Raw genomic sequence first — 14,226 nt, 5'->3', positions numbered from 1 at the left:
TCCAAAGGAGGCCAGGAAACACCCACTGGAAAAAAAATCATCTTTATTATTCCTATGATGGGGATAACAAGCACACAGCAGCCAGGGGGGAGTAGGAGCTGCCCAGGGGCTGTGTTGCTTCTCCCACCTGGGAGACCAGAGCAGTGCCAGCAACAGCTGCCCCCAGCAGCACCTGCCCACAGAGCACTCCTGGTCCTGCTCCCTGCCCCAGGCTGGCACACCTTGCACTGTGGCTGTGACTGAAATCAGGAGCAGCACCATGCACAGCCTGCAGTGCCTGCCTCACTGACAGGCAGGGTGTTACAGCCCCCCAGGACAGGGAAATGCTGCTTCCATAACACTTCATTTAGGTGAGGGTGCCCCAGAGTGATGGAGGGCTGGGGCCAAGGGATGTCATCCTTGCCCTGGACTCTCCCAGCAGCTCTACCACGGCATCAGGGGCAGTGTGGGGGCTCCATGTCCCCACCCCAGCACCAAGCCTTGCAGGGGGCATCTGAACCAACAGGACATGGACTCTTGCTGCTGTGCTCAGGGCACTGCCAGCCTGTGGCAATTTTGCATCTCAGCCCTTGAAACCTCCACATTCCCCCTTTTCCCTATCCCAGGCAAAGCCTGGGGGGTTCTCCTACATCCTGCTGTACTTCCCTTTCCAGAAAATAGTTACTGGGAGTTTCAGCACTTCAGCCACCCTCCCAGAAAAAACATCCCCCCTCTTTCTCCTCTTGCTGGGAAAGTCACTGGTGCTGGGATTCCCCCCTGCATGGTGCCCTGGCAGTGGCTGGTTCTGCTGCCCCCCAGGATGCTCCCAGAGTGCAATCCCTCCCTGCCAGCAGCTCCAAAGGGCTCTGAGGTGCCCAGGGAGGCCATTCACCTGCTGGCTGCTAACTAATAAAAACACACATCTTCAAGCTCTGGGGAAATTCTTAGTAACATGATGCACCATCGTTCTGAACAACAACATTAGGCAAAGGGAAGAAATGGAACAGGAAAGAATTAGTCACAAGGGAAAAAATGAAAACCCAACCCAAAAATATAACCCAACCCCTGACAATGCAATCACTGGGAGGGAATCAGCCCCCCTTGCCATAAATATTAATTAGTTATGTGCAATTGTGTGTAGTACTATAGTGCAAATAGCTCTGCATTGATCATGGGGCAGCACCCAAGGGGCTGCCCCAGGTGACACAGGGACTAATTAAGGACAGACAAGAATCAACACAGATTTCCAACAAACAAAAAAACCCCAACCCAGCCACTGGGAAACTCCTAAAAGAAGTTGCCTCCTCCAACTGGACCCAGACAGGGGCCTTTGCTCCCTGCCTGCTGCTGGCACAGCCTGGTGAGGGGCAGAGGGGATGGGCATGAGGATGCAGGACAGATATGGTCTGGCTGGAGCTGTGTGGGGTGTAAGGGGTGAGCTCAGCATGGGCACAGTGAGTGCATTGCTGGCTTTAAACTGGTCCCGTGGCTGCACTGCACAGTGTGGGGTGGTGCTGCCGGTAGAAGCCCTGCATGGGCACAACACTGAGGCCAGCAGCGTCCCTGGGCACCCCACAACACTTCACACCCATCCCACAGAGCACAGCCAACACCCTGCAGCACCTCTCACCTGTCCCAGCAGTGTCCCTGGGCACCTCTCGCTGCCTCCAGCTCTGGCTCCCCAGCCGTGCCCATCATGTGCTGTTCCTGGGGCTGAGCTCTGGGCATCGCTCCAGCACCATGTCCTACCTCTCACCCAGTGCCAGTTTCTGGCACCACAGAGCTCCCCTTGCACAGCTGGGGCCAGTGCCAGCTCCTCGGGCCAGGCTGGGCAAGCAGGCAGGAGAAGTTTTCCCAAGCACTTAAAGGAGACAGAGCCTCCTCTTTCCTATTGCTCCCATGAGCAATCCCAGCTCTTCCTGCTGACCCCAGCTCATCCTGCTGACCCCAGGGACGGTTTGGATCTTGTGACAGCCTCTGGCTAAACCACGAGCAATCACCAAATAACACACGGACATGCGGGTGAGGACCACAGGCAGCCTCCCGCTGGGTGAGAGCGACAGGCAGGGAAGGGGGGAGCAGAGGGCATCCTGCTCCTCCTCTGCCAGCCCAAGTCCAACACCCCTCTCCACCCATCCAGGCTCCTCCCAGCCTTTTGGGCAGATTTTTTTGCTGGATGGATGGATGAAGGCTGGAGAGTGGCAGTGCCACACACGCACACCCACGCACGCCCAGAGCCGGGGACAGCAGCAGGAGCTGCCATCCTCTCACCCCTCCCCGGTGAAAAGTTTTACATTTATACAGTATTTAAGACACGCTGATATATAAATTACTGTCTCTATATATACTATGTATAGGCTGAGGGCCAGTCCGTGACGAAGGGCACCAGAAGGGCTCATTTCCCTCTGTCCTCTGTGTAGTGCTGGAAGCGAGTGAAGCTCATGAAGACCTGCTCCAGGGAGATCTGGCTCACTGAGTAGTCTTCCAAGCGATACTTCTCTTTGGCTTTCTCCAGGGCCCCAAAGACCTGCAAGGGAGGGCAGGGACATGAAGGCAGCGTGACTTGGTGTGGGGGGACACCCAGGACCCCTGGGGGAACCCCAGGCTGCGACAGAGGAACCCCCAGGCTGTGCTAGGGAACACCACGATGGGATAGGGAGCCTCCAGCAGGGAAAGCAGAGAAAGCTTTTTTCTCTTGGGAGACCCAGGAAAATTACACCTTCCCTGACAGGAGAGTGGGGGAAGCCAGGAGTATCTGACACCATTTAAAAATATATGCTGTGGCTATGATTGCTTTGCACATTTATATATGATAAATGCATAAATATATACATATATACAATTACAAAGATTTATATATATGTGTATATCTGTATTTATACATATACACACACATACCTGGGTTTGAATCCCTGCCCAAGGTTTCTGCTAACACATTATATATATATAAAATATGTATATAATATAGAAATAATTACATAGGTACTTACATGACACATAACTATCTGTATTTAGCACACACACATTTTATATTGAGCTACATATAATATACATATTTATAAACCCACTCTCTCTAGTTGTTATATAATCCTACACACAGTTTTTATACAATCTGTATACTACACACTCTGTATACTCTATAGACTACACTATATACTTGATATAGAGTATATACTCCACAGTACATAATCTGTAGAGTATTATCATATACCCTATAGAGGATATAATATAGTATATATTGTACATATACAACATACAGTGTATTATATACACTACATCCAGTGCATATAATATACAGATATATATCAAATATATATATAACCTTAGATACTGCATATGAAAACTATCTGTATGCTGTGACTATCTCTGTATAGCATACAGGTATTTACATATTATAGATAATGTACATATAGTCAGTATATACAGAGAATATACTGTGTATACTCCATACATAACTCTCTATCCTGTATGCAGAGGGTTACACACTGTATCTGTGCTGTGGGTTTTTATCAGTGTCCCTGGGCTGGGACCCCTCAGGATCAGCAGCTGGGGAAAGGCACCACCCACAGCCCCAGTGGGACCACACTGTGCCCACGTGGCACCACCTAAAGCCACTGCCAGGGGGCTCCTGGGGCCGAGGGGCAGGAGCAGGGAGATGCCAGCACAGGGAAGCTGTCCCCACCTGTGCCACGTTCCCACAGCAGAACATGGCATGGGGAGGATGCACCACAGAAAACGAAGCACTGAGAACACGGGAAGGGGCAGGTTAAAGGTGCCCAGTGCCCCCTTACCTGTGCCCAGCTGAGGTTCTTGTTGGTCAAGTGGTAATGCACCATTCCCTGGTGCTCGTGCTTCAGGACACTGCCTGGGGAATGGAGCAGGGAGAGGCTCTGTGTTAGGGAATGTGCTGAAGTTCACACCCTGCCCCTGCTCTGGGGGCAGCTGCTCCAGCAGCTCACAGTACCTGGGAAAGTCTTCTCCACGAAGGCCTTGAAGGCCTGCAGCTCACCCTCCTCCTCACTCCGGGTTTTGGCCAGCAAGGTGTATCCACTACCAAACTTGCTTTTGAGATGCTGGGGGCTGCCCAGGCACTTGAACTGCCCGTTCACCATGATGGCCAATCGTGTGCACAGCGCCTCACACTCCTCCATGCTGCAGGAAGGAGAGCACTCGTTCAGAGAATCCCAAGATGGTTTTGGTTGGAAGGAACCTTAAAGCTCATCTCATTCCACCTGCTGCCATGGGCAGGGACACCTTCCACTAGAACAGGCTGCTCCAAGCCCAGTCCAGCATGCCCTTGAACACTTCCATGGAGGGGGGCAGCCTCAGCTTCTCTGGGCATGTAAGCACCAGAACTCCAGCAGAAGCTTCTGGGAAGTGGCTGGAAGTCACTTCTCTCTGGATTCTTCAAGGAGGGAGATTTGGGTAAAGCCAGCCACTGGCTGCAGGCAGTGTACGCCCACCCACCAAGCCCTGGAGGTGTGTCCCATCCCTTGGATCCCACCACTCTCCCTGACCTCTCACGCCAAGCCCCACCCAGCCAAGTGTTACCTGTGGGAGGTGAAGATGATGGATTTGCCACACTCCCGTGTCCGTGTCACCGCGTCCCAGAGCAAGCGCCGGGCCACGGGGTCCATGCCAGTGGAGGGCTCATCCAGAAAGATCACAGGGGGGCCACCAATGAGGGCAATGCCAGCACTCAGCTTCCGCTTGTTCCCACCGCTGCAGAGGAATTACAGAACCATTAAGGTTGGAAATGACCTGCGAGATCATCGAGTCCAACCTTCAGCTGAAAATGGGAGCGAGGAATGGGGACAGAGACCCGCTGTGAGCACAGGGAGCACCAGGCAAGAGGAGGGACAGCAGTTTGTCCACGCCCGCTCTCACCTGTAGGTCCTGACCAGCTTGTCGGCGTGTGGCTCCAGGAGCAGCCCCCGCAGCATGTTCTCCACGCAGCTGCCGATGTAGCGCTCGGGGATGCCGCGCAGCCGCGCGTACATGCTCAGCGTCTCGCGCCCCGTCATGTGCTCCAGCAGGGCGTCGAACTGCGGGCAGTACCCGATCCGCTGCTGCACCTTGGGCCGAGAGGAGCACACGGCAATCAGCTCACGGGCAGCTCTCTGAGCTGGAGGTGCCTGCGCACCCACAGGCTTTGCTGCTCCTCTGTGAGGTTTTGCTCAGAGTGATGGGAACTGAGCTGCAGCTCTGAAACCGTGGGTGGAATGAGGGAAATGCCCCCTGGAGCAGCTGGGCTGACAGGGATGAACAGATGTGTCTCTGGACAGCAAATGGGTGGGCTCACAATGCACCTGCCAAGCTTGTTCTTCACTGTGAGGGACCATTTCGGGGTGCCCAGGCTCTCAGGAAAAGGAAAGTGCTGGAGGGCTGGTACCTCCCCCATGTCCCGGTCACTTCCAGGGACGAGAGCATGACAGAAGGCAGTTTCAGGGAAAGAAGCAATTTGGGGCATGCCCTCAAGGAGTGTTCTTCATGTCTGACCTTGTCTGGGATCCACATTCACTTAAGACTTGGACTCGATGGTACTTGTGGGTCCCTTCCAAATCAGAATATTCTGTGAAATCTGGGACAGTGGCAGAGGAGGGACTGGACCGAAAGCATAACCCCTGCTCATCTGTTCCTCTTCCAAAGAGAGTGGGCAAGGAGACCCCTAGCAGAGGTCTGGAAAGGTTTGATACCCTCATTTTAGAGACCACTCTCCAATATTTCCCACATTTCCTACTACGGAGGTAAACCCATTGATGAAGGGTCTCCTACCCTCACCAAGTTTGGCCTCCATTTGTATCACATCTGTAATCCCAGTGGAGAGGAGACTGCTACCACATGGCCAGATAATGGAGAGCTGAGCTAGCCAAGGACACAATGTCCCTGGGATATTGTCTCTGCCTCTGGAACTGCAACCGTGTCCTCTTGGAGGCATCTGCAGTGTGGCTCAGCCCAGCCAAACACAGGATGGTCTGCAACACCACCCTTGCCCCTGCAGCCTTGGGTACCTTCTTGATGTTGGCCAGAATGCTGTGGCCATCCACAAAGGCATCCCCCGATGTGATGCTCTCGTCACCCGTCAGCATCTTGAAGGTGGTGGTTTTGCCCGCTCCGTTGAAGCCAAGGAGACCAAAGCATTCCCCTTTGCTGACTGCCAAGGAGATCCTGTCCACTGCCAGCAGGGACTCCCGGCTGTCATAGACCTGGAGGAGAGCACACACAAGGCACGTGTCACCGCTCGATGGCACAGCAAGGCAGGCCCGAGAGGACACGGCTCACATGGCAGCAGGATGCTCAGGTCATCTCGCCTCACCTTGGTGAGCTCCTTGATGACCAGAGGACTGCTGAGAGATGACAGCAGTTCTGGTGGTGACTCCAAAACCTTCTTCCTCTCATCTGCCACGTCCCTGTCCTCTGGCAGCACAGACACCCTGTTCAGCAGGGCCACCTGAACACAGGGAGAAGACACACTCTGTGTCACCTGGCTGCTGGGTTCCTCCAGTGTCCCCAACCCTGGTAGGATACAGCCCTTCCATCAGCCACCTCTGGGGATGCCTCACTCCCTTTGCCAATCCACACACTTAACAGGATTGGCTCCTCCCAGCTCCGGGAATGTTCCCTGGGAAGATGATTTAGGTGATGAGGGCCCATCTCCAGCTCACAGGGACTCCTGGGCTGGCCTTAGAGGGCACAGCTCCCTCCCACGTGCTTCACTCACCCATTTCCGCCGCCTGCAGATGCCACAGGCCAGAGTTTTCAGTCTCCAGAGGAGGTTTGTCTCAATGAGGAAGAGGAGGAAGAGGAAGGAGAAACCCTGGACAGCCAAGGAGGTCAGATACCGCCCGATCCCAGGGGTCTCCCAGGAAAAGTAATTCATCTGATAACTGATATCTGAGGAAAGATGGAAAAAAATCAACTCCTGTATTAATCTACAATTTGGGGAGAGGCAGATAAACTCCAGAAGCTGTGAACCCAAAGCTTTGCCAGGTTCATCTCCCATCCCACTCTGGCTCCCTGCCCACAGCTCTTTCCAATGCTTCCCATGAGAGGATATGGGTCTGGAGGGGATCTGGCAGAAGATGCCCAGTGGAGGCAGGCAGAGGACACCAAACTTGGGATTGGGATTTCTTTACTCATCTGTGAAACTTCCCCTAGCCCACATTTTCCTCCAAATCATGAGTAAGGTGGTCCAGTTAAGGAACTTTTTCCTATGTATGTCCTAATACACTGCCCAGGTTTTGCTCTAAAATGGTACCTGCAGCTACTGCCCAGGCAGAGGCCCCATGATACTGCCCAGTTCCTCCATCCACCCCACACAAACCCCCAGTGATGCTGTGGGGGTTGGCCAGGTGAGGATGCAGAGACTCACTGAAGGCCTTGCAGATGAAGATAGCTTCAACAGAGGAGGTGCAGAACTGAATGAACTCGTAGTTCTGGTAGAAGTCACTGATGCACTGACCCAAGCAGTAATTGGGTAAGACAAGAAAAACCTTATCCAAGGTTTTGGAGAGGTCCACCAAGCCCAGCTCTGAGAGAAAACAGGCGGATCAATGGATTAGAGACTGCTGGTTTGGGAGAAAAAACCCTGATACGGCCAGGTTTAGAGGGAAAACAAACATATTTTGTCACATTTAATGGGTAGGAATGGACTGTTGTAGAGTTTTATGGCTGTTGTGGGAACAGCCCTGAGGTGAGAGAGCCCCCTTGGGGTCTGGACCTTGTTGGTGATGGCTGGGCAGGTACAGAGGGCAGTGACCCACCTGGGATGCTCATGATGGTGACGGCGAGGAAGGTGGCGGTGCCGGAGAGGATGTTGAAGATGGTGAGACGGGTGTAGGCTGTGGCTGCCACTGAGAAGAAGAAGCTGAGGAGGTACATGAGGGGGATGATGGCCCAGCCATAAAGGAGGAAGATCAGCATCACATCAACGAGGTGGCTGTCTTGGGTGAAGGCTTGCACATTGAAGGCTTGGAATATCACCTGGGGCAAAGCAATGTCGGGAAAAGGCACATTTGGCTTGACCTCAGGCGATGGCTCCTTGTCCCAGTGGCCCAGGGTAATATCAGCACTGCACTGACCCAGACAAACTCTCATGGATGGGTCTTACCAGTAGCCCACAGCTGTCCCCAGGGGAGGCCCTTTCTGCAGACTGGGATGCAGAAGGGCAGATCTGGGGAATTAATCTCCAAGATCCCACAGATTTAACATTTTCTAGTCCCAACAGCAAAGTGTTCAGCTGCCAGAGGAAACTGCACCATGCTGGGCACGGTCCAGCTCCCAGCAGGACCAAGGGACAACTTTCTTGCTGTCCTTTCTACAGAGACAATGACAGTGGCCTTGTCCTCCCTGCACTCACACACATCCCAGAGGAGCAGCACCCAGCGCTCTCACCAATGGGGAGGGCACTGGGGTGCCAGGGGTGACTCACCAACATCAGAGCACAAGGGATGAGGAAGTTGATGATGTCCCAGAGCAGGGCAGAAAGCCAGAAGTTGACCACATAAACACCACTGACGAACTGGACATGCTTGGCCTTGATGGCGCGTTCGCTGACCAGGAGCAGCGCAAAGGTGCTGGCGAGCGAGGCCATCCCGTACAGCAGGTTGATGGCAATTGCAAAGCCAGTCTGGCCTCTGTGGGGGCAGGGGGACATGTTAGGGCAGGGGCACCTCAGCAATCCACTGCCAAGGCTACACAGGGACAGCATAGAATCATAGAATGGTCTCAGATGAGATCCACAGGGATCATCCAGTCCGACCCCTGGCCCTGCACAGACACACCAACAATCCCTGAGAGTGGTGTCCAAACACTCCTGCAGCTCCGGCAGCCTCAGGGCTGTGCCCATTCCCTGGGGAGCCTGGGCAGTGCCCCACAACCCTCTGGGCAAAGAACCTTTTCTTGATTTCCAGCCTAACCCTCCCCTGACACAGCTTCAGCCATTCCTTTGGGTCCTGTGTCTGGTCACAGAGCAGAGATCAGCACCTGTCCCTCTGCTGCCCCTCTTGAGGAAGCTGTGGCCAGCACACCCACACTGGGCTTCTTAAAGAGGCTACACTGTGCCAACATGCTGAAGAAACACTGAAGGGAGACAAAAAGACACAGCCCACCCTGCACACCACAAACCTACACCCAGACCTGGTGAGGTCCCAGACATGGCCCCTCTGGTCTAGGTGAGGTTCAGAGGCCCTGGATGTGGGGTTTTGTGAAGAGCATGGCCACATGGCCTCCCCTGCTATGAGCACCCAGGAAAAACTAACCCCAGCCAGTATCTTGAGGGGAACAGCCAACCTCTGAGATGTGCATGGGGTGACATGACTTCCATGCTCAGCAGAAAAGTCATCTCCACAGCTTTGCTCCCCTGATCTCCTGAGCACAATCACAGCTACAATTGGGTCTGAAAAGCTCCAGCCTGGCTTCTCCACCTACCCCAGTACAACCAAGACAACTGGCACCCATGGGAGCTCTGAGCCTTAGCAGGGAAGTGAGCCCTGTGTCATCATCACACGTACTCCATGAGCTGGTCCTTGGCCTTCTCAGTGATGTTGCGGGGCTGGGGGTAGTTGGTGACGGTGATGGAGGCGTTGGGGCCTGCCAGCACCCTGAGGATGGCGCTGTCAGCCAGCATGAGGGCGGTGGCTGGGGAGTGGTAGGCCTGGTTGTTGAAGAGCGCCGTGACCAGCGTGCGGTTCCCCACGCCCTCGAAGGAGGCGGCTGCAATGTAGTGCTCGTTGAAGGCTCCTCCTTCCTCGGAGGCCCGGGAGATGAGGTACTCCTCCAGCCCACCTGCCAAACACCACCACTGTTACGGACAGCTCCATCACACCAGAGCTAACTGAGGCCAACTGGAAAACACCCCAGGCAGACTCAGCCCTGGTGGGCCCCTAGTCCTGATCACAGAAACACAGATCCATAGAATCCCCTGGGAAGGACCCACAAGGATCATGGTAGTCCAACTCCTGGCCCTGCATAGGACACCCCAACAACCTCACCCTGTGCCTGAGAGCATTGTCCAAAGCTCCTTGAGCTCTGGGAGCCTTGGGGCTGTGACCATTCCCTAGGGAGCCTGTTCCAGTTAATGGGACATAACTGGAACCAAATGGGGTTATGAAGGCAGCTCTGCTCAGGTGAAGAGAGGTCCTGCCAATGATGCTGCACTCCCATGCAGGAAAGAAAGCATCACCTATGCCACAGCTGGGACCTAAACCACCCACACCAGTGCTCCCTGGGCACCCTGCTGGGCACCACCTGCCCCAGGGGTGCTCCCTGAGCCTCACCCAGCACCTCCAGTGGCGACTGACGCTGGGCATCCAGCAGCTCCGTGTACTCCTCCGCCAGCCTCTGCGGCAGCCCCGCGGTGCCTGACACCGAGAAAGGCACGATGGTCTGGCCGTAGGGCTCCAGCGTCAGCCGCAGCGAGGATGAGTCCCGTGGGCCCGGGAAGGTCTTGGCCACCACGAGGGCAAAGGCAGTGAAGATCAGCGGCACAAGGAACTGTGCTGCCACCATCTTCCAGTTGCGCCAGCTGTACATGGCGCGCTTCATGAACATGGCGTAGAACTGCTGGCAGCACAGGTAGAACTGCGAGGGGAGAGGCCAGGTCACGGTCAGCCCTGCCAGCTGCAGACACATCTCCCCTTGCAGCTGATGTGGAAGATGACCCCAAACCACCCCCATCCTGTATGCACCTGCAGCCTGCAGCAGAGCCTGCTCTCCAGCTAAGCCTATAAAGGGATTAGCAGGGCAGCTGCCCAACTCCAGCACATCCAACTCCATGGCTTCTGAAGGAGTCACACTCACTTTGAGATCTCAGATGTTAAAAGCAGCTTTAGCCATGACCTTTACCTTCCTCCACCTCCCAAGCAGCTGAGGCTCTCAAACAGGATTACTGCAGGGCAGCTGTCAGCCAGAGCAACCAGCTGAGAAACCTGTGAGTGCCCAGCCCAGCCCCTGCAAACACCTTTTGTGCTTTTCAAACCCAGCAACATCCTTCTCCTCTACTGCCTGTGAAACATGCCCTTGAGGAGACAAGAGATATTGATCACAGGCACCGAAGCAGCGGAGCATGAAGGGCTGCCAGGGAACTGGAACATGAGCCAAGAGAGTGAAGGAAGATGGATTTTCTCACCTTCCTTCTGAAAAACCCCAATGATGGAACAACAGCAGGTAGAAAACCACATTAGATCACCTTGAAGAGCAACTCAGACTCCAAGATTAACATGAAGAGGGTGGAAGTGACCAACCCTACCACCCCTAAAAATCATTTGTCCTAATGATGCAGATTCCAACTCGATCTTTCAGTTTGATGTTCCAAACCACATGCAACAAGAGCAACCATGGGGGAGGCTCCACCTGGTAACCCTAATTCACCCCCCCTTCACATGATCCCTCCCCATTCCTGCTGCTCTGACCCCCCAGCACTCACCCCAGTGTTGAGCTTGATGCTGGAGCAGTCCTCGGTGATGAGCGCCCCGCTGTCATCCGTCATGTCCGTCATGCCACTCAGGCTGCTGGAGTCATCCATGGCCCAGTCATTGGAGCGTCTCTCATGCTGGTACTGCAGAGCAGGCAGCTGGATGGCCTGGATATCCATGCTGGAGTCCACGAGCTTCCCAACCCTGTGCCAGGAGGGAAAGCGGGTGATGAAACAGAGATCCAGGCTGGATAGAGCTGTTCTGAGCTGGGGAAGCCAAAGCCAAGAGACCAAAGCCAACAAGTGCCCCAGAGAGCTGTGCTGGACATCACCAAAGCACTCTGGTCACCTCTCCACCTACCTGAGGAACACCTCCTCCATGGTGGTGACCGAGGCTCCATAGCTGGCAATGCCCAGCTCCTCCCGCCGCTGCTCCAGCTCCGTGAACAGAGCCTCAAACCTGAGCAGAGAAGGGAGATGTCAGACACCAACACTCATGGGAGGGGGCACTCATGGGTAAAGACCCTCTGGGAATCAATCCTGCAGCTGCCTGGAGTCCTGCATCCAACCCCAGGGTGACCTGTGGCATTGAGCCCACCCCTGTCCCCAAGGGCAGATTTTGGGCTCCACTGGCTGTTTGTTCTTGCCTCAGCTACCACAGATCACAGAATCATGGAAACACAAAAGAATTTGAGTTTGGAATGGACCTTACTGACCATCTCATTCCACCTCCTGCCATGGCAAGGACACTTTCCACTATCCCAGGCTTCTCCAAACCACATCCTGGCCTTGGACATTTCCAGGGATCCAGGGACAGCCACAGCTTCTCTGGGCGGGCACCCTGTGCCAGGGCCTGCCCACCCTCACAGCCAACAATTCCTTCCCAATATCCCATCTATCCCTGCCCTCTGGCAGTGTAAGCCATTCCCTGTGTCCTGTCCCTCCATCCCTTGTCCCAAGTCCCTCTGCAACTCTCCTGGAGCCCCTTTAGGCCCTGGAAGGGGCTCTGAGGTCTCCATGGAGCCTTCTCCAGGTAAACACTTCCAGCTCCCCCAGCCTGGCTCCAGAGCAGAGAGGCTCCAGCCCTTGAAGCATCTCTGTGGCCCCCTGGAATTGCTCCAGGAGCTCCATGTCCTCCTGCTGGTGCCTCCAGAATGGGAAGGAGCACTGCAGGAGGGGTCTCACAAGAACAGAGCAGATGTAGACAATCAGCTCCCCTGACCTCCTGGGTCCATAGATCTGATTTCAGAGCCAGAACATCCTGTGCCACCCTCAGCACTACAGGAGGAACTGAATCCCATTTTCCGTGACCAGTGCTGATGCAGGGAGCAGCTCCCTTTTCCAGCAAGCCTGTGAGCCAGTGTGTGAAGACAAGGGGACCTCCCCAGGGAGGGGCAGCAGAGGGCAGTGCCATTACCTGTGTGTGCTCTCCTTGGGCAGGATGAAGGACAGCTCTGCCCCAGCATTGCTCTCCATGGTGGCGTTGGGCACGTACTGGCAGATGAGGCGGGAGATCTCCCCCAGGCTGCAGTAGGGCTCCTTCACCATCACCATGTGATATCCTGCCCCTGGGGGGAGCCACGAGAGAAAGGAGAGGAGGGTCAATCCCAGCCCAACCTGGGGAGGGGGCTGGAACAGAGAGGGATGCACAGGCACCGCTTTGCACCAGACATGATGCAAGATGTGGGGATGTGCCTCAGGAGAGGCTGAACAGCAGGATGGGGAGCAACCTGCCATCAGGCAAGGAGCAAGGTATCCCCTCCCTGCTCTCTATCCCCCTCCTGCTCCTCCCTGGCCAGGAGAAGACCCGGAGCACAGCCTGCTGCTGCTCCCGTACCGTATTTGCGCTTGAGGAAGAGCGAGGAGCCGCAGCACTGCAGCTCGCCCTTGGCCATGATGGCTATGCGGTCCCCCAGCAGGTCTGCCTCGTCCATGAAGTGAGTGGTCAGCAGGATGGTTCTGTTGCTCCTCTGCTGCTGCAGGAGGTCCCACGTGGCTCTGCGAGAGGCTGGGTCCATCCCTGACGTTGGCTCATCCAGCATCACCACCTACACACAGGAGACAGGTGCAGGTCAGAAAGGGCTGGGAGAGGCCCAGCAGCACAGAAGGAGACACCTCAGGGCCAAGGAGGAGCCTTGGCCTCACAGCAATGATCTTGGGGAGCAGCTACAGGACAGCAGAGCCTCAGGGCACAGCCCTCATAGTGGGGGTGCTCCTGCCTGTTCCCCGCTGTCCCTGCTTCTCCCACTGGCTCACCACAGATGAGGAACAGCCTCAGAGCCACCCCCAGGACCTGCACCGGCCCCAGGTGCGAGGTGAGCCCACCAAAGCCACCTACCTTGGAGTCCCCGATGAGGGCGATGCCGATGGACAGCTTGCGCTTCATGCCCCCAGAGAGAGCCTTGGTCAGGGAGCGACGCTTGTCCTCCAGGTTGAGGATCCTCAGGATGTGGTTGATCTCCTCAGGACACTTGGAAGGTGGGTATCCTTTCAGCTGCCAGACAGGGGAAGGGAGGGATGAGCACACCTGCAGGGCTGCCAAACCCCACCCCACTCCCTCCTCCACACAAACAGGAAAGTGGGGAAGCAGAGGTGGACTCCTGCCCACCCCTGCAGGAACTGGCACAGCTGGCCAGGGTGGTTCCATGGAGTTGTGCTGTCTGAGACTCTCCACTCCACCAGCCTGCAGATGAGGTGGGAGGAGGATGCAAGGGCTGTTCTGTTCATCATGGAATGGTTTGGGTTGGAAGGCTCCTTTAAGATCATCTAGGCCAACTGCCCTGCCATGGGCAGGGACACCTTCCACCATCCCTGGTTGCTCCAAGCCCTGTCCA

At 55.3% G+C, this 14,226-nt stretch overlaps 1 protein-coding gene across 1 annotated transcript in view; it reads right to left on the bottom strand.

Annotated features, from left to right (window-relative positions):
• Positions 1-2,304: 2,304 nt before the first annotated feature.
• Positions 2,305-14,226, bottom strand: part of ABCA3 (ATP binding cassette subfamily A member 3) — a 29,522-nt gene continuing 17,600 nt past the window's right edge. Inside the window, exons 14-31 of the mRNA XM_058849852.1 lie at positions 13,731-13,886; positions 13,230-13,440; positions 12,810-12,960; positions 11,754-11,852; positions 11,405-11,597; positions 10,257-10,560; positions 9,492-9,765; positions 8,411-8,615; positions 7,743-7,962; positions 7,352-7,510; positions 6,701-6,873; positions 6,296-6,430; positions 5,991-6,185; positions 4,867-5,054; positions 4,531-4,701; positions 3,944-4,131; positions 3,771-3,844; positions 2,305-2,506 (exon numbers count right to left, since the gene is read on the bottom strand). Coding sequence (XP_058705835.1) covers positions 2,375-2,506; positions 3,771-3,844; positions 3,944-4,131; positions 4,531-4,701; positions 4,867-5,054; positions 5,991-6,185; positions 6,296-6,430; positions 6,701-6,873; positions 7,352-7,510; positions 7,743-7,962; positions 8,411-8,615; positions 9,492-9,765; positions 10,257-10,560; positions 11,405-11,597; positions 11,754-11,852; positions 12,810-12,960; positions 13,230-13,440; positions 13,731-13,886 — 3,228 coding nt within the window. The 3' untranslated portion in view covers positions 2,305-2,374. The remainder of the gene's footprint in view (positions 2,507-3,770; positions 3,845-3,943; positions 4,132-4,530; positions 4,702-4,866; positions 5,055-5,990; positions 6,186-6,295; positions 6,431-6,700; positions 6,874-7,351; positions 7,511-7,742; positions 7,963-8,410; positions 8,616-9,491; positions 9,766-10,256; positions 10,561-11,404; positions 11,598-11,753; positions 11,853-12,809; positions 12,961-13,229; positions 13,441-13,730; positions 13,887-14,226) is intronic.

The sequence above is a fragment of the Poecile atricapillus genome, chromosome 14 (assembly GCF_030490865.1).
Source record: "Poecile atricapillus isolate bPoeAtr1 chromosome 14, bPoeAtr1.hap1, whole genome shotgun sequence".
NCBI classification, from domain to species: Eukaryota; Metazoa; Chordata; class Aves; order Passeriformes; family Paridae; genus Poecile; species Poecile atricapillus.
The sequence above is the reverse complement of the archived record's forward strand: the minus strand, read 5'-3'. Positions and strand labels throughout refer to the sequence as shown.